General features: G+C 42.1%; 1 protein-coding gene across 10 annotated transcripts in view; it reads right to left on the reverse strand.

Moving 5' to 3' along the window:
- CACNA2D3 (calcium voltage-gated channel auxiliary subunit alpha2delta 3) overlaps positions 1-18,394 on the reverse strand; it is a 945,543-nt gene that overhangs the window by 638,568 nt on the left and 288,581 nt on the right. For all 10 annotated transcript variants that reach the window (XR_012011921.1, XM_072785849.1, XM_072785848.1 and 7 more), the window contains one exon: positions 16,938-17,054. Coding sequence is in view for 9 of the 10 variants with exons in the window: in XM_072785844.1 (XP_072641945.1) it covers positions 16,938-17,054 (117 nt within the window). In the remaining variant the exon portion in view is untranslated. The remainder of the gene's footprint in view (positions 1-16,937; positions 17,055-18,394) is intronic.

Genomic DNA, 18,394 nt, shown 5'->3' on the forward strand with positions numbered 1-18,394 from the left:
TTGATTTATAAGGAACTGGGACCCCATATCTGGGTCATTTCAGAGGAGCAGGAAGTGAACAATGCACGTAAGTCCCATAGACACCCTAGGAGAGAACAGAGGCCCCTGTGTGGGGAGGGTGAAGGGGCCCAGCAGCCTGGGGCAGGGGTCAGACAACCGTCTCTGAGGGCTGGCTCAGGCCAGGGGAAGTTCCAGGTAAATCATCCCCTGGAAGTCACCCACATCACTCAGGCTCCTTTTCAAATTGACTGCAATAGGGAGGCCATCATACAGCATGACAAGAGAGTTGGGAGCTGCCCTTGCAATCAGGCCTGGACTGGAATCCCAGCTCTCCTGCCCAGTAGCTGTGTGACCGGCCTGTCAGCTAGCCTCCATAAGCTAGAAGCCTTGCCTCTCAAAGCAGACTGAAGTGCCTCCTGGTGGGGCTCTCTGCAGGGTGGGATGAGATAACTCAGTGCTGCTCAGACTTGGCTGCTCATAAGAACATCCTGAGAGTTTTTGGAAATCCCCACACCCAGTCCACATCCTAGACCAAGGCAATTAGAATCCCTGGGGGAGCTGAGCATCCATAGTTTTTAAACCTCCAGGCGATTCCAATGTGCCCCCCACACACCTTCCAAGTTTGAGAACAAGTGAACTAAATCTCTCCTTGGAATGTGATCCCCTGACCAACAGGGTCTGCTTTTGTGAATGCATTGGAAATGCAGCCTCTCAGCCTATGAAATGGAATCTTCATTCTAACAATTCTCCTGGGCTATTCTGATGAACTGTATACTCTGAAAAGTGCTCAAATGTTTCACCTTAAGTGCTTAGCTGGGTCCCTGACACCTGAAAGCCACTGTTTATGTGGTCTTAATAAAAAACAGAGGAGAAGCAGTACAACACGTGGGTTGAGGGGAAAAACTGCCTGGGATGGAATCTCAGCTGCCTACAATGAGAAACTGGGCCTCAGCTGCTTCATCTGTAGCCTGGGTTAATAACTGGTAATATCTCTACCCAACTCAAAAAAGGCCTGTAAACATTAAAGCAGATAACATATGAAGAATGCTTGATACATGCTTGTCAGCATCGGCATAATAGTGCCATTGTGATCACAGCTATAGGGATCAGCTCTGCCAATAATAACTTTTGGTAGATTTACATGTCAGAGTGGAAAGGAACTCACTCTGAGTGACAACGATTCTTTTCAACAGGTGGCGCTGAGGCTAGTGATTTCCACATGCAAAGAATGAAACTGGATCTCCACCTCACATCATATACGAAAACTAACTCAACATGGGTCAAAACCTTTATGTAAGAGCTAAAATTATAAAAATCTTAGAAAACAATATAGGCACAAATCTCTGCAACCTTGGATTAGGCAGTGACATCTTAGATATGACACCAAAAGCATAAGCGACAGAAAAGGAAAAATAGATATGTTGGACTTGGTCAAAATAAAAAATTCTGGCTACAAAGGACATCATCAAGAGAGTGAAAAGACAACATATGAAATAGGAGAAAATATTTCCAAATCATATATCTGATAAGGGACTAGTATCCAGAGCATATAAGGAACACTTAAAACTCAATGATAAAAAGACAAATAACACAGTTTTTAATTGGGCAGAGGATCTGAACAGGCATTTCTCCAAGGAAGACATACAAATGGCCAATAAGCACATAAAAAGATGCTCAATAGGGCAGCCCCGGTGGCTCAGTGGTTTAGCGCCGCCTTCAGCCTGGGGTGTGATCCTGGAGACCGGGGATCAAGTCCCACGTCAGGTTCCCTGCATGGGGCCTGCTTCTCCTTCTGCCTGTGTCTCTGCCTCTCTCTCTGTGTGTGTCTCTCATGAATAAATAAATAAAATCTTTAAAAAAAAAAAAAAGATGCTCAATCTTATCAGCCGTTAGGGAAATGCAAGTCAAAGCACAATGAGATACCACTTTGTACTCACTAATGTGTGCGACACATAACAAGTATTAGCAAGGATATGGAGAAATCAGAACTCTCAAACATTGCTGGTGGGAACATAAAATATCACAGCCATGTTATAAAGCAATCTGGCAGTTCCTCAAAAGGTTAATCATAGAGTTACCATTTGACTACCAATTCCATTCCTATATATACCTAAGAGAAATAAAAATATGTGTCCATGCTAAAACATGGATGCAAATAATCACAGTAGCATCAGTCAATACAGGCACAAAGTGGAAACAGCACAAGGACCTCCAACTGATGAGCAGATAGAGAAAATGCGGTAATCCATACAGTAGAACGTGATTTGACCATGACAAAGAATGAAGTAGTGATACATGTTATAAAATGGATAAACCCTGAAAACATTATGCTCAGTGAAGCAGTCACAAAAGACCATACATACACTGTATGCTTCCATTTAAAGGAAATGTCCAGAATAGATAAATCTATAGAAACAGAAAGTAGGATAGTGTTTGCCTATTAGCCATGGAGAAAGCAGGTTTTGGGGCATGTGGACAGTGACTGCCACTGGGTATAGGATTTTCTCTTTGAGTTGATGAAAAGCTTCTGCAGTTGATTGGGGTGATGGTTTTACAGTCCTGCAAATATACTAAAAAACACCGAATTCTACACTTTAAATGAGTGAATAGTGTTGTATAGGAATTGTATCTTAGTAAAGCTGTTAAAAAATTGCAAAGGTAACTCAGTGCAGTGTGTTCAGTTGGACCAATGATGAGATAACTGTTTTTTAAATGCTAACAACTCAGTTATTACGACGAGTTAACACACATGACAAACATCAGAGAGGCAATGTGGGACTCTAATTTAAAATCATTGACTATGCAAATGTGAAATTTCAAAATATGCAAATGTACCGCACCATGATAAAAAGGAAGGATACATGGGGCTAATTTCTTCCTGTTAATTCTGCTAAAATAACTCCTTTATTGTCCCGTTCCTACCATGGTGAGCTCTTGATGTTGTTGTTGATGAAGATGTAATGTTCTTTTTTCTTCAACGAAGTTTGATGAATTATTTTTCTATAAGGTGCCTGCACAGAGAGATAAGTGCCACATATTCAAATGTAACCACTTTGAGCATTTTTCATTCCCTTCTCCCTGTGAGAGATACTGTCTCAGTCATCATTCTAGTAGGAAAGTGTGTGCGGTGGGGAGGGGCGGTGGAGGGACGGGGGGGGGGAGGGCGCTCCGATTTTTGTTTCCTAATTCCATGAATGAGACCAAATGGGAATTATTTACATAGATCAGGTCTTCTTTGAGATGGGAGAAAATACCCGAGAAAAGAAATAGAACTTCTTGTTTGTAAAAGCCTAAAACAAGGGCTAAAGTCCTGAAAAATGTTAAAGGTGAAGAAAATTTCGGAAAGCATCCTGTCCAGTGGTTTACAAACTTAAAGAGACAGTCACACACACGCATACGTGCTTACACACTCACACACACACAGAGAAAGAGAGATCCCATACCCTCTTATAACGCTTTCTTATCTTGTATCCTGTGAACAATCTTCCCCCACCCCCAGGCAAGAACTGTTTAATCCAACTTCACAGGGATATAACACTTAAATGAGACAATACACGTAAAGCACAGTATATAGGGGCTTGGCTGCCAAGAAGCGCTCCAAACTGTGATGATGGCGATGAACCTAACAAGGATGAGTCCAGCTCGCTTTCTATAGCATGATTTACAAACAGCTCTGAGTATCTGTCTTTGAGCTTTCAAATTGCACAGACTCAAACACTCTGTCTGCTATGTTCCCCAAAAGAGGCTGTGGCCCTGATCTGACTAATCCGGAGGCTGCATGTTCAACCCTCTTTGGGGCCAGAGCAGCAACATACGTGGCTGGCGGGCAGCACAGAAATCAATAAAATAGACAGTCTGTGCAGATTGTTGCCGTGTGGGGAACGGGGACCTCTCAGGGGTGCACCTCTAAATTTTTTTTTAGCTTTATTTTTTTTTTTATTTTTTTATTGGTGTTCAATTTACTAACATACAGAATAACACCCAGTTCCCGTCACCCATTCACTCCCACCCCCCGCCCTCCTCCCCTTCTACCACCCCTAGTTCGTTTCCCAGAGTTAGCAGTCTTTACGTTCTGTCTCCCTTTCTGATATTTCCCACACATTTCTTCCCCCTTCCCTTCTTTTCCCTTTCACTATTATTTATATTCCCCAAATGAATGAGAACATATAATGTTTGTCCTTCTCCGACTGACTTACTGGATAGTTTTATATCACTTCATAGTTTTATATGTGATTTCATTTTTTTCCCCCAAAGGCCCCATGGACCAAGTAAAACCTGTCTGTGGCCAGGACTGGCCTGGGGGGCCACAGCTTTGGAACAGTGACAGTTACTTCTTTTTGATCTGCCTGTCTCCACTGAAGCAACCGCTGTGAGGATGAACGACAATCCATTGATCCCCACTCTTCAGCTCCCATCCCCAACACCAGAGGTGCACTCAGGTGATGCACATGTACATACACGCATGCACACTCACACACACAGCTTTAGGAGAACAGCCACTGACTCCACCTCGTACTCATTTTTTGCCAAGTGAAAAAGGGAGAACACATGTCCTTGGAGTAAAATCATCTCCACTATGTCTGGCATCAGAGGCCACCTCTGATTTCCTGATGTGGACCACACTGTCCCCAGATGATGACTGCACCGATTGCAAAGACACCCAGCACAGCAAGGGGAGGAGGTCCCTGAGCCTTTGGAGGTAGTCCTCTTGGGGACAGGCTGCCTGGCTCAACAAAACCTCTCTAACAGAGGCTGCCATTTGGCTGTCCCAACAGCTGCCTACAGGCCCTGCCCTGCTCAAGTCTGGCCCTGCTCCTGCCTTGGGGCTGCTTCCACTGCCCCTCCTTGGCTGGTACCCGGCAGCTCACCTCTCAGTAAAAGTGCTGAGGGCCAGTACCTTTGCCTCGCCCGAACTTCTCCCAGAGGCACCTGCTTGAGAGAAGAGGACTCCTCCTCACTGGCTGGCGTTGGGGTGTTTGTAGGCAACTCCCCCACTGTGACTGAGATGAGGGTCTGCTTTCTGATGGCCACGCCAGCCTTCTAGGGGCTGTGAAGCCCATCAAATAACCTAATGAGATGCTCCAGAATCACTGGATACAGTGAGAAAGGCTAAGTATATTCCCAACGACATGATTCCCCCCCCCCAACTGACACACAAAATCAATTAAAAAGCACACTAGAAAAAAAAAATTCCATTTGCCCCTGATCGTACAAAAGCATGATATGTTGTCTATTCGAGCATCCAGTACAGCTCGAGATGTGCAGTCAATGATCTCCCAGCTGATTTTCAACAAAGACTCTGATTACCCAAAAGGGCTGTCATCCCTCTGCTGAATGCAGTGTAAATGAAATGCCAATGAATTCCCAACTACCTTTTCATTTTCCCCTCATAACCTAATTTACAAAACGTAAATAATATCGCTGTGTTTGTGGGACCAGCTGCTCCTTACCTCCATATGGGAAACTGAGCAAAGACCAGAAACAGACAACTGATGCCACCGACACATCCCCAGTTAAACATACTAACTATGCATTCAAAATATTGCTGAAAACCCTTAATTTGTTGCCAGTAATTTATACAATTATAGCCAGTGGTCTTTTATCATTACTATTATTATTATTATTATGGCATTATTCTGTCATTTTGATCTATTGATGGTGACACTCCAGTGATTCACCATAATTTCCTCCCACCCACAAACCTTTTAAGATTTCTCTTGCCTCGCCTGAGTATAAATTAAGTGGCATTATTCTCTACCTGGTCTGGTATAGAAACGACACCAGTCTTTGAACAATCAGCAGAGGAACCAGCACGTTGGTGTAATGCTGCTGTGTAGAGCTGCCCCCACCCATCCACTCTGGCTCAGTGTCCTGCAAGTCTCCCACCTGCAGACGACACCTCGCTCTTTTAGTTCTAGCAAGCAAGGCAGTCAGAGGAGGCAGTGAGGCAAGCTCAAAGCTTCCCTGCGGGCGCCCTGATGGGGCGTAATTGCTACTTGGGCTAAAGGCAGGGATCAGCACTATAATTTCACATGGGTCTCCATGGCCACGAGCCTCTTCTCCAGGCTGTTTGGTCCACTTGGTCTTGACCAAAGCGACAGGAAATCTTTCAAAACTCAGTCTTATAAATGGAGAATAAAAATAGGCAATGGAAATGGAAAGATGACTTTAAATGATGTTTCACTTTGGATGGGAAAGAGATTTTTCTTTTTCTCTTTATCATTGCACAATAAAAAGCAAATCCAAACTTCTGAGGCGGAGGAGAAATGCATCATTTGGTGAGGAAGAGGAAGAGGGGCCAGGGCACAAACATACAGGAAACACACAGGAAACCTTACCCAGCACCATGTCCCGGTGACCAAATGGTCTTGCCAGGCATGGGAACCTTAACCCCATGACAGCGTTGTTACCAGGGTGGCAAGTTCACTCATTCACAGATACTCACCAAGGGCCCAGCCTGAGTCCCAGGGCTATAAGGGGAAGCATGACCATCATGGTCCCTGTCCTCATGGCATGGGGGTTCTAGTGGGGAGACAGCAATCCTCAAGTCAACACTGAGTGAAACAAAGTTAGGTACAACGTTCAAAAGTTAATAAAGAAAGTAAGCAGGATACTGTTATAGACCATGGTGGCAAGGTGGGGTAGGGCTCAGCCATGCTACAGCTGGGACAACACCAAGCCCAGAAGTGGGGACTTTACCAACTTCTCTCAGCATGACTCCAAAATTCTCCTTCATGACACCACGCTCAGATTTATGAAAAGCCCCTTGAACCTGCTTGTATGCCAGTTTGTTACATTTCTGGGGGTAGCCAGCTGTCTGTGTTTACTGCCTGCCACAGGAAGAAAAACATCCGGCAAACCTAGAGGCACACATCCTAGCTCTAGCATCCAGCCTGCACATTATGACCAAAAGATCTCTCACCTGGGCTCAGAGAACACCAGGGAAATTCACTGTCATTCTGCTAATCATATCTGCAGTACATAGACTTCCTCCTCTCTCCCCTGTCCAGGAATCAAGTTTTCCTTCATCAGTTCTGGCCAAATTGGAAGGAAGGAAGGAAGGAAGGAAGGAAGGAAGGAAGGAAGGAAGGAAGGAAGGAAGATCTTTATTTGATTCCCTCTATAGAAATTGTTAACTTCTTTTCTTTTTTTTTTTTAGAGATTTTATTTATTTATTCATGAAAGACACAAAGAGAGAGAGGCAGAGGAAGAAGCAGGCTCCATGCAGGGGGCCTGACGTGGGACTCGATCCCCGGTCTCCGGGATCACACCCTGGGCCAAAGGCAGACGCTCAACCACTGAGCCACCCAGGCGTCCCCATTAACTTTTATTTCCACTCTGAGCAGCTGGCCTGATTTCTGCCCATTTCAAGTGCCCCATTCACCTAGTTCCAGGAGGAGGGCCACATAGGGAGGGACTGGGCTGAAGCTGAGGAGTAGAGTCTAGGAAGGTGGCAGTCTGACTTAGGACAGCATGTAAAGGACTCATTTACTGGAACAGATGGTGAAGGGTTCTGGAAGGCCCATGAGCCCTGTAGTTTTTCCGCAGTTAAGCTCTAATACTTTTCTTTCCCCTTCATCATTCAGGAGTTTTCTGGTCAAAAGGAAGAGGTATAACCTATTACCACTCTGACTATAAGCTATCCTAACTCCAAGATGAAGATCTGTGAGTCAATCAACAAATGCTTAATGAGCACTTAACTGTCGACTCAGACCCTGTGATAGGTACTGGGGCTAGAGTGGGGACAAGCTGGGACATAGAAAAGAAGTAGATAGTACAGGAAATGAGAAAAGGCATTAACAGTTTATAAGAAAAAAGGAAGAAGAAATGACTAATGAACATATAAAAAGATGGTACCATACAGAGAACAGACCCAAGGTGACCCTGGCCCTCAGTCTAAGTTTCCAACAATGAGCTGTCTGGAAATTGAGTCCTTTCTCAGTGAGAAGGGCTATACCAAGCTCAACTTCTCTCAAGACTAGTGACTTTCTCCTGCAGTAGGAAGGTCTAGAACACCCAGACACCAAAGTGTAGTCCTCAGGTGCTAAGCCATTGGTATTCCCAGAAAACTCTTTCAAACTGGGATCCCAAATCCAGGCAGTTTGGTGCAAGTCAGTGTCCCACATCCCTACCCCTACAACCAGGCTATTCTTACAATACAGTCCAGGAAGAGGGAAAAGGTAGGGAGGGCCTCCAAGTGTGTCCAAGTGAGTTCCTGAGCCCATACACCTCTCTGAGGTATGTGGGGAGACAGTAGCTAGACTTCTCTATGCTATGACACTGATGTTTATTCTCTAAGACATTGTGTAATTTGCCACAAACCCTGCTGCACAGCAGGTGGGGAGCCAGAAAAGATCCACCATGCTAAACAGCAAGCAATTAAAGAAAACAAAGTAAAATGAGATACTACTTTGTGTCTGTAAGACGGACAAAGATCAAAAGTAATAGCCGAATGTCAGAAAGGGCAGTGGAGAAAGAGAGCCTCTCTAGCCTAACAGGTGGGAACACAAGTAGATGGATGCTGCCTGGAAGGCACACTGACAAAGGATACCAAAAGCCGTCATCTTATTCCTAGGAATACATCCTAACAAATGCATCAAATAAATGAGCAAAATTTCTCTGCAAGAATTTTTCATATCATTGCTTATCATAGTGAAACACTGTAAATAACATCGTAAATAACATCAATGTTCACCAAAAGAGAATTTCTTGATTGGAACATCCAGAAAGCCGACTATTATACAGTCATGAAAAATAACGGAAATATATATATATACACATATATATATTCACTGATACGGAATGATGTTCACAATATGTAAAATTAATTTTGTAAAAAAGCTGGTTACAAGAAAGGACAATCCAGTGTTTTAGAAGTATATATATATACACACATATATATATATATGCATACACATTAGAAGTATATATATATATGCATACACGTGTTCACAAATAGAAAAGACATCTGGAAAACTAGAAATTAGGATGTTTAATAAGAAACAGTATTAAAAGACATCAAGTACCTTTTAATACCTCTTAATGCTTTGATCTTTACTTTCTCCATTATCATTTTCCGCACATTCTTTTTTCTTTTACAATGAATATGGATTAGGGTTCACAATAAATAATTGTCAAAAGGTTTCAAAAGAAATAATGAATATGTATGATCACGGAAATCAAATCAAAACAAAGCAAATATGGGTGAAGTGACTTACATGGAAAACCCAGAACTAACTCTTCTATAAAGTTTTAAAAATGGAGAGTTTCTAACCAAATGGGACAAATAACCATGAAGTTGGGAAGAGTTTGGTACAGTGGTTCTGTCCACAAACAAGAACTCCTCCTAAGGGCCACCAGTCCCAGAATAAGCAGGAAAGCCAGGGTACAGTTCACTAAGCCAACCCAACTTCTGGCCCGAGGCTGATGGCACAGGCAGAGCTTGAGGACACAGGAGATGAAATGTCACCTACAAAAAGGTCCAGTAGCTCCTTCTTCTCTTGGCAGGAAGCTTATCTCCCCTGGAAAGCAGGAGAGTTGCTCACTCTCAGCATAGGCGGGAGAACAGCCTTGTGGGCCTCTGAGAGGAGACTCAGGTGGATACAATCTCAAGTATGTTAGAGGAAACCCAACCCCATTTGGAGGGAAACCCAAGAAGACCATGTGGTTCCTTGTGGTTTTGACCTCATCCATTAACCAAGGATGGCTCGCTGACCTCATCAAAACTGGCGAATCCAGATCGGTGCTATTTTTTAAGTTTCTTCTGGTTTGAGGTTTCTGCTGTAAATTGTCTTACGCATATGTATGGGGTTTTGCAATCCAGTTTGCAGAAGGAAGGAAAGGAGGGAGGGAGGGAAGGAGGGACAAAAAAAGCACATAGGCCAAAAGATACAGTAACATAATAGATAATAGTCTTTTCCTTTGTGACTTAAAACATTTTTTGTGCCTGAAACAAATTTACTTCTCCTTCAAGGAACACATTTTGAAACTCTGAGTGAGATGAGAAATGAACAAAGGCAGAAAAATCTTTGGGATCTGTCCAGTCACCTCTACTGGCTCATAACTAAAGGCCCTCCTAGCAATGCTAGTATATTCGGCTCCTGACACTTCTACAGCACATTCTGGACTTAGAATCGAAAGAGTCCTTATGATCTGAGAGTCCTTGTATACAGGAAGAACCAGTTCTGTCTTAAGAACCATCCTGTAACGTAGAAATTTACAAACAAATTGGTTGGTTCCATTTCCAACTTAAGGGATATCCTTCTAAAAATATTCCTCACCAATTTTCACAATGCCTGCAGATACAGATGAGTTTTTAAACCAGAAGTATTCATTCAGTCTCTGTGGATATTAATCCCTTATATCACATATATGTTTGGTACAGATCGTGCTTTCCTCGAGTGCCTCCTGCTTTCCATGCCTCGGTGTATATATTTACATAAAGACATAGATGTGTTTTATAGTCATACATATGTAGACACACACCAGTCAAAAAACAGCTAGAGAAATTTGCTTTAATAGTACCCTCTAGCTTTTTGGAAGATTGGCGTAAATCTCTTCTGCAGAGGGAAGAAATCCATTTTTCTGAGAAGGTAAATGTTTATTAAATGCAAATACTGATATTCGTTACCTAGGAAAAAAATGTCTTGCTGCATGTGGAATTTCTCGATAAAAAGCTTTCAAGTCCCAGGTTTGTCCAGATAAACCCCTATCGGTGAACCGATGCGTGAATGCACCGAAATTGAATTACTGTACAACAGCAATTACTTCCCACAGTACAGCTATAATGGGAATCAGTTCTGCAGCAAACAGCAGGTAGCTATAGGAGGAGAGAGAAACTTAATATATAATGTAGTCTCTTTTAGCTTTCCCCAAGAAGCAAGGATGTTTATTTTTAAGCAAAACACTCTTTTTCAAGTGCCTGATTTATCCTTTTATCAATGTAAATCAGAAACTAAGTAAAACAAGATTATTTACAGGTCTGAGCTTCAGAGTGTTATCAAAATGTATGAAATATCTTTATCCAAGATAGGAAAACAACAGATTCACTTAGAAAGTTTAGGGACAACTTGCTTTTTCTGTCTTTTCATAGTCCCCCAGAGATTTTGTTCTTTTAGACATTTCTAATTAATTGTTTTGGGGAGAAGATGAATTTGAACAGCAAATAAAATACTTAATGTTTTGCCTGATGTGCTACCAAAATAGATAGCATCCTATAATCCTCTCTCTGTCCGTGAAACATATTTAAGTTTGCGGAGGCCTGAGCTCAGTCCCGCGCAGTGGTGAAAGCCCTGTGGATCAGCCCATGGCCCCAAAAGCAGGAGGAACTTTCAAGCCAGAAGGAGGCTACAATTCCAGCCAAGATTGGCGTGATGAAGGCAGTGCCTGCCCCAGAGCTGCTCCACAAGACTAAAGGCAATAACCATCCTGGAGAACTCACCCTTAGAAAGCCATTCTTGAAAATGCTAGTATACATTTATAAATTCTCCAAAGTCCTTCTGTTTGTTATTTCCTGGTTTATCTACTTTATTCTGGTCGTGCTGCTCATCTCAATTATATGGCCATCCCAAAATCCCAGGATCATGACATCCCCTGGCTGTGTTAGAATCTGTCCTAAAAGTATATGCGTAGAGTCAGAGATACCCACAGTTACTCAGAATTACTTCCTACAGATTCTTCTCCAAATGCAGGCTTGTCTGTGCCTGCTCAGAGCTCCCTGGGGCCTCAGATGATCCTTCCAGCTGTGTAATGGTTTGTGCTACTCCCTGTAGATGCTTGGATTTTCAAGACAAAGAAAACGCTGGGGCAGCCTGTCTGCATAACAGCACCACTGAATGCACTTCTTTGGCTTCTCACTCCCCTCAAATCATCAGCAAGGCAGGAGGAAGGGGAGCTAGGTCAAATGTGCCTCCCATCAATACTTCAGATGAGCTCTCACTAGTGACACAGTGGTGCACTTCCAGGTGTCACTTAGGAATGGCCCCCCAGGAGTCCACTGCTGGCAGAGGCTTGATGTGTATTACATCTTCCATGTCCAGCAGATGGAATATCTTCCTTGAAATGTTAATGAACTAAAAAAGCAAATGGATTCCATCTCTTGTCCATTCATTCATAAGGACTTCGAACTTGATAAATTGCTTGGCAACATCGTCTGAGGGCCTGGTAGCATGAATATTTCCCAACAAAGAAGGTGGGAGATAATGCTTTGGGTACAATTATCCTGTACACAAGCAAGTAGCAGCATCGCCGCATCAAACCCAATCTGGCTTTTAAGTTAAAATAACCCTACGCATCAACTCTCAGAGTGGATTTGAAAAAATTACTTAAACCACCAATGGTGTTAAAAAGTGCTAGAAAATATTAGTTAAGACATGCTACCATAATGATGGCACCATTATGTTAATGGGAATTATGGAAGCTAAGGTTATTTGTAATTTGCTAGGCTGGAAAAAAAAAAAGTTACATATAGTCCATTACCAACCAGATGACAGAGGTTATGTAATGGGCAGCCCACTTCGAGTTTCACATTTACTCCAGACATCTGACAGGGAGAAAATAGGACTTTCTGTGATAGGATAATTGCATAGTGAAGAGTAATTCAAACAGGGGACGAGTATGATAAAATCACTCTGATTCAACTAATCACTGGGAAAAGTGATGGGGGAAATGATGAAATCAAGCCAGAAGAGACAGAGAAAAGATCAACATTGTTTAACAGCCCAGAGATGACAGGCAGGCGAAGGGCTAAATCACTAGTCCTCCTCTGTTTCCAGGAGCCGGAGCCGAGGGACTGCACCTACCTTCACGCACCCAACGAGTTGGTGTTACTTTCTCAATTGCAACCTCCAGTCTCATAAATATTTTATAGACATCCATGGAAATTTTAACCTTCTGTGTTGTTCGTCAGCCAGTTCTTTCTTATGTATGTTCCTGAGTCCTCCCACCCACCCACCAGTGATGAGTCCCTGGCCCTGGATCAGTGATGGGCAGGAAGGCACCAGGACCTCCCACCTGACTCAGGTTGCTGGTGTTGGGGCTGGACACTGGGAAACAAAATTTCTAGATGTGGTACATCAAAATGATGGAGCAAATTCTAACCTCCATTCTTTATTGGGCCATTTGAGAAAGGGGTCCCTGCTCAGAGGATGGATTGGGACAGGAAGGGCCCCTTTGCACTGTGGTTCATTCTAGTGCCTCTGCCTCGCGGCAAAACTTGACTCCACTGCAAACCCATGGGCAAATTTTCATTGACGTGTTTGTTCTTCAAAAGCTCGCCAATCCCAGGGGCACATACAAACCTTTCCCGGGTGAGAAATGAGATGTCACTATAATATGAAAAACAGTCACACCCACTGCTCCTTGGCTTTCACCGAAAGCAACGTCCAGAGGGGTCTCTCAGTGGCCACCTCCTCTTATTCCAAATGCCACAAGGTTGGTGACTGTTGCCAATAGTGCTGCTTGGCTCACAACAGGACCAGGCCCATCTCAACAGCAAAACTGCCTCCAAACCAAACCCCAACTTGACATACAAGCCCTCTTTCCTTTTTAAAGATTGGGAGCAGAGAGTGCCACATATCACTGGACCAGTTAACCTAGATTTTATGGCATCAACTGTGTTTACAAAGGGCCTCGCACATCTACTTTAAAATACAGAGTTCAGAGAATCCTGGATGCCTCTTGTCTGGGTACATTTCAATTCAAATAAAGCATCTTTTTTTTTTCCTTCTCAAAGGAACCACACAACCATTTCAGTCTTTTTTTTTTTTTTTAATGACATTAATTTAAAACAAAAGGTTTCAAAATTAAGTTTCCTCCTTTCATCATCCTTGAAGCTTTTGAAAGCTTCAAGCTTCTCTCATTATTAAATACTTACAGACTCCAAGGTCCCTTCACCAGCAATGTTAACAGCAAACATTTACTGAGTGCTCACCATTTGCCAGTCATTGTGTAAAACACTTTGCACAGATACACCCAGAGGCACTGTAATCCTCCCCTGTGCCAAAGGAAGTCTACTGAGCCTGCCCATGTGACCTGGGCCAGTAACCCGCCTGCCGAGCCTGCGTGCCCAACTCTAAGCCACGATACAGGAACAGTATAAAGTGCTTAGCATGGAACCTGGTGCATAGAGACTCATAAGCATGAGCAGAGATCAGTACATCTCCTATGCCTCCTAGCTTCTCCATGGATGGTCCATTGGTTCCTTAGTTCTTCTCACCGACCTTTCACCTGCCACATGGGCCTCCTGCCTCTGAGCGACATATCCAGGTTCTGGGGCTGACGGGACCTCTGTGTCCTCCTGGTATGTTGCACAGGCCCCCTGAGTGCCAGGTCCCGGGGCCTCCGTGTCTGTCAATTGCAGAGACAGAACCTAAGAGATTTCTGTCCTTTTCTGCTCTAAAATTCTGTGATTCACAAAGAAATCCAAGTTCAAACAAGAATAGCATTTCCTTCTCTCAAACTAACATTGTTACTAGTATTTAAAACCAAATAAAACATTTTAATTTTTTGCAAGGATTCGAGCAAATGAGTACTCACAGGCCACTCTTGCCGGAAGAACTGTGAATTGGCATCACCTTATCTGGACAGAAACGTCCTCGAGTGCAGAAAGAGCTTTAAAGATGAGCTTAGTGTCTCTGAACTGTTCTATGTTCAGGGATTCATCTCAAGGAAATTCAAGTACCCTGCAGGATGCTGAGGGCATGGATGTGATGAAGAATGTGGACTTAGATCCGGGTATGTGGAGACCATCCCTCACTCCCCCATGTGACCCTGGAGAAGCGACTTAACTTCTGCCTCTCTCACTTTTTTTGTAAAAGTGGGATAGTAGGATACCTTCCTCTGGAGGCTGTTCTAAGGACAAGCAAACGAATGTAAAATCCTTAGAGAACACCAAACGTTTAGTAGTGCTGAGTCATTTGATCTACTATTAATATACAAGAAGAGTCACTGCAGTATTATTTATATCAAAACTTGCAAACAACTTAAATATTCAGATTTGGAGGAACAGTCAAATCATTTACAACACATGCATAGACTGGAATGTGACACAGTCATTTAAGAAAATCATGCAGAATAGTGATGCCAAGAGCAGCTCACACTGTAATGATAAAAAGAAGTGAAAAGAAGCTGGACACAAAAGCAAATGGGCAATAGAACTGCAAATCTGAAAAAGAAAAACACACAACTATATGCATAGAAATGCAAATTTAAAAGACTGATAGGAAGGAAACACAAGAACACAGGCCTGACTTTCAGGTGATTTTTTTCTCTGATACTTTTCAATACATTCTTAAAGTTCCACCAAAGGGGTATTCATTTTATAAATAGAAAATAATGGTAATGGTGGGCTTTTAATTTTCTTGGTTTTGCATTTTAATTTCAGGTCCTGAGTGTTAGATGTGAATGGCCACCATGTCTATAAAGAATAGCACTTGCTTTGGGGCACCCGGGTTTAAGTCAGTTTAAGCTTCTGACTCTTGGTTTCAGCTCAGGTCATGATCTCAGGGTCCTGAATTCAAGCCCAGCATGGGCCTCTGCACTCAGTGGGAGCTCAATCTGCTTTGAGATCCTTCCTCTCACTCTGCCCCCTCCCACTCATGCTCCCACTCACTCTCTCTAAAAAATAAAATAAATAAATCCTTAAAAAAAAAAAGAAGAAGAAGAAGAATAGCCCTTGCTTCAGGGTAGAGACATAAGGATACACAGGGATCAACATGAAGCTCCCAGGGCTGGCTGTCAGAGCACTATTTCTATAGCAAATAAAAGTATTTTTTTTTCTTCTAAGTCAGAGTTCCCACCAAAAAGTCTCAACTTATTTAATCAATAATAATCAATAATGGCAGTATGAAGCTGCCATTCACTAGGCACTGCTAATGTGCCCAGGATCTGTGTTAAGTAGCCCAAAAGCATAACTTTGTTTGATCTTCACACAGCTTATTTGTTTTTCCTATTTGATGAGAAAATTGAGGCTCACAGAGTGATTTTTACTGAAGTCAAAGCTCAGTAAGTGACCAAGGCAGGCACCGAACCCAGGCTAAATTCACCCTCTTACCTACTAAACTACAACCCTCCCCCCCCCCCCCGAATCAAAATAGCACAAATGTTTTAGAGACAAGCAAATGTGGGAAATTATCAGGTCTAAAGCAGAAATAACATGTAAAAATTTTGTTTGGGCAATTAATTGTGAGACAAACTAAAGTAGGAAGTGCTCTTTTATGGCAATGTAATAATCATTAAAACCGAAAGGTAGGCAAAACAAAGGTTAGAAATAAAGAACTCTTCAGACTGCAATTCTTTCCCATAACCCTGGGCCAATGTGGCACGAATGTGGGATGTTACAACATTCCCATGTTCTAAAGCAAGAATGTAAGATGTAGTGTTTAGCGGGCAAAAAGGAATAAAGTTGGAAGCCATCTTGGAAATCCAAAATGATAGATTTCCATTCATCCTGCTGACAATATGAAATTTCAGGGAGCTCTTACTGGTCAAGACATTCACTATAATTATAGTAATATTCCAATAGAGGCAAGGAAAACCTCCAACTTCATCTGAACCATTCACTCCATTTAGATTTTCAACTCCACATTTTGGCAAGCATGGCTTAAATTTTTCATAGTTGCTTAGTTGAACTACGATGTGCCTTGGAATGACTTTTGGCCATTAGTGAATGTATCACACAGTCCCAAGCCATCCTCTGAGGCTGCACACTTAGGGGCACATCCATTGAAGACACAAAATTATAAGATGAAAACTAGCATCCGAACCTTATCCTGCCCCTGCTAACTCTCTTGCTGGTTAATTAAAGAAAATAAAGTATTTACAGAACAACTGAGTCAACTTCACTCTTTGAGAGCTGGAGTCATTAATGCCAGTTCCCAGTTCCCTGAAGGGACCTCTATGTCTTTGGGCAACACACAGCAGAAACCAGAGGCGCTTACCCGCACTGCTTCAGACTTTTTGTGAAACATCTCTTCCATGTTCTTCGCCAGCTTTTTCACCAGTTGGAGGCCATCAATTTCTTCTATGGCAACATCTTTCTCATACTCTTTGTATTTCTGTAAGGAGGGAGGGCAACAAGAAAAGCATAAAACACCATACCCATGATTTCAGAACATATCTACTTACAAGGAATAAATAGGACTGCCTCTCTTAGATTTGAGATTTTGGATTGTATTTCAAAATTATTAAACCAGCCAAGGAGAGATGTGAAAAATTGGCGCTGGCTCTCTTAGAAACTTAACTAGCACCCAGGAAAAGGAAAAAAAAACCCTAAAGCAATCAAACTCTTTATCATCCATCCTCTTCAGCTCTTGAAATCAACACTCTATACTTTTAACTTGACCACACTCAGCCGTTCTTCTGGAGGACTGCCCTAGATTCATTAGCTATCCCACTGCCAACGCCACTAGAAACTGACTATTCCAAATGTGTCATAAAATAAAAATGAAGAAATTTAACTCTTGTGGTTTTTTTCTTTGACCATCGCTAACTTAATTTTTTTCATGGCCAAAGACTGCGGACTTAGGGAAAAATAGTTTCAAGGTGATGACTGTAATGTAGAACTATAGCAGAGTAGGCAATCTATAATCCTTGGGCCAAATCCAATCCATCACCTATTTTTATAAATAAAGTTTTATTGGGACAAAACCACACCCATTTGTTTATATATTCAATCAAGTTTAGTAGTCACAACAGAGACCAGATGACCTACAAAGACTAAAATATTTACTCTTTTTTACAGAAAAAGTTTGCCAACTCCTAAACTGGAAAGGGAATTGAAGAAAATCACATGGCAGAGCAACTTATAAACATTCTAAATGTTCATCAATGTACCCTCAATGAGTTCACACAAAAGAGAATGTACAGTAAGTACAAAAACCATAAAAACAAATACTTTAGATAATATTTCATAAGGTGTTTATCTGTTCATAGAGATTGATCTGACTGATAACTTATTCAAATCCCCAAAGACAATTTTTCATTTGAAAGCTATCACACCTTCTTGACTTAGCTATTTCAACCAGCAGTTCTCAAAGTGACCCAAGAACCCCTGAGGGTTCCCTAAGGTCCTTTCAGGGTCCCCATCAAGTCTTCTTTTTCCTCAACTGCATATCTATGTAAAGCCATATTTTCTTCATAAATCTCAAAAAAACCACAACACTGAACACAGAAGCAGATAGGAGGATCCACTTGTCTTCTCTTTAACCATCAAAAAGAATTTGCAAAAAAAAAAAAAAAAAGTGCCACTCCTCTTTCTTTTGTTTAGTAAAATATAGTTACTTTTTCATGAAATATGTATTTATGTTAACATGTAATGTGTTTTTATGCTTGAATTCATTAATTTTTAAATGCCTCAGGTTTTTTTTTTTAAATATTTTATTTATTTATTCATGAG

Source organism: Canis lupus, chromosome 19 (genome assembly GCF_048164855.1).
Source record: "Canis lupus baileyi chromosome 19, mCanLup2.hap1, whole genome shotgun sequence".
Classification (NCBI taxonomy): Eukaryota; Metazoa; Chordata; class Mammalia; order Carnivora; family Canidae; genus Canis; species Canis lupus.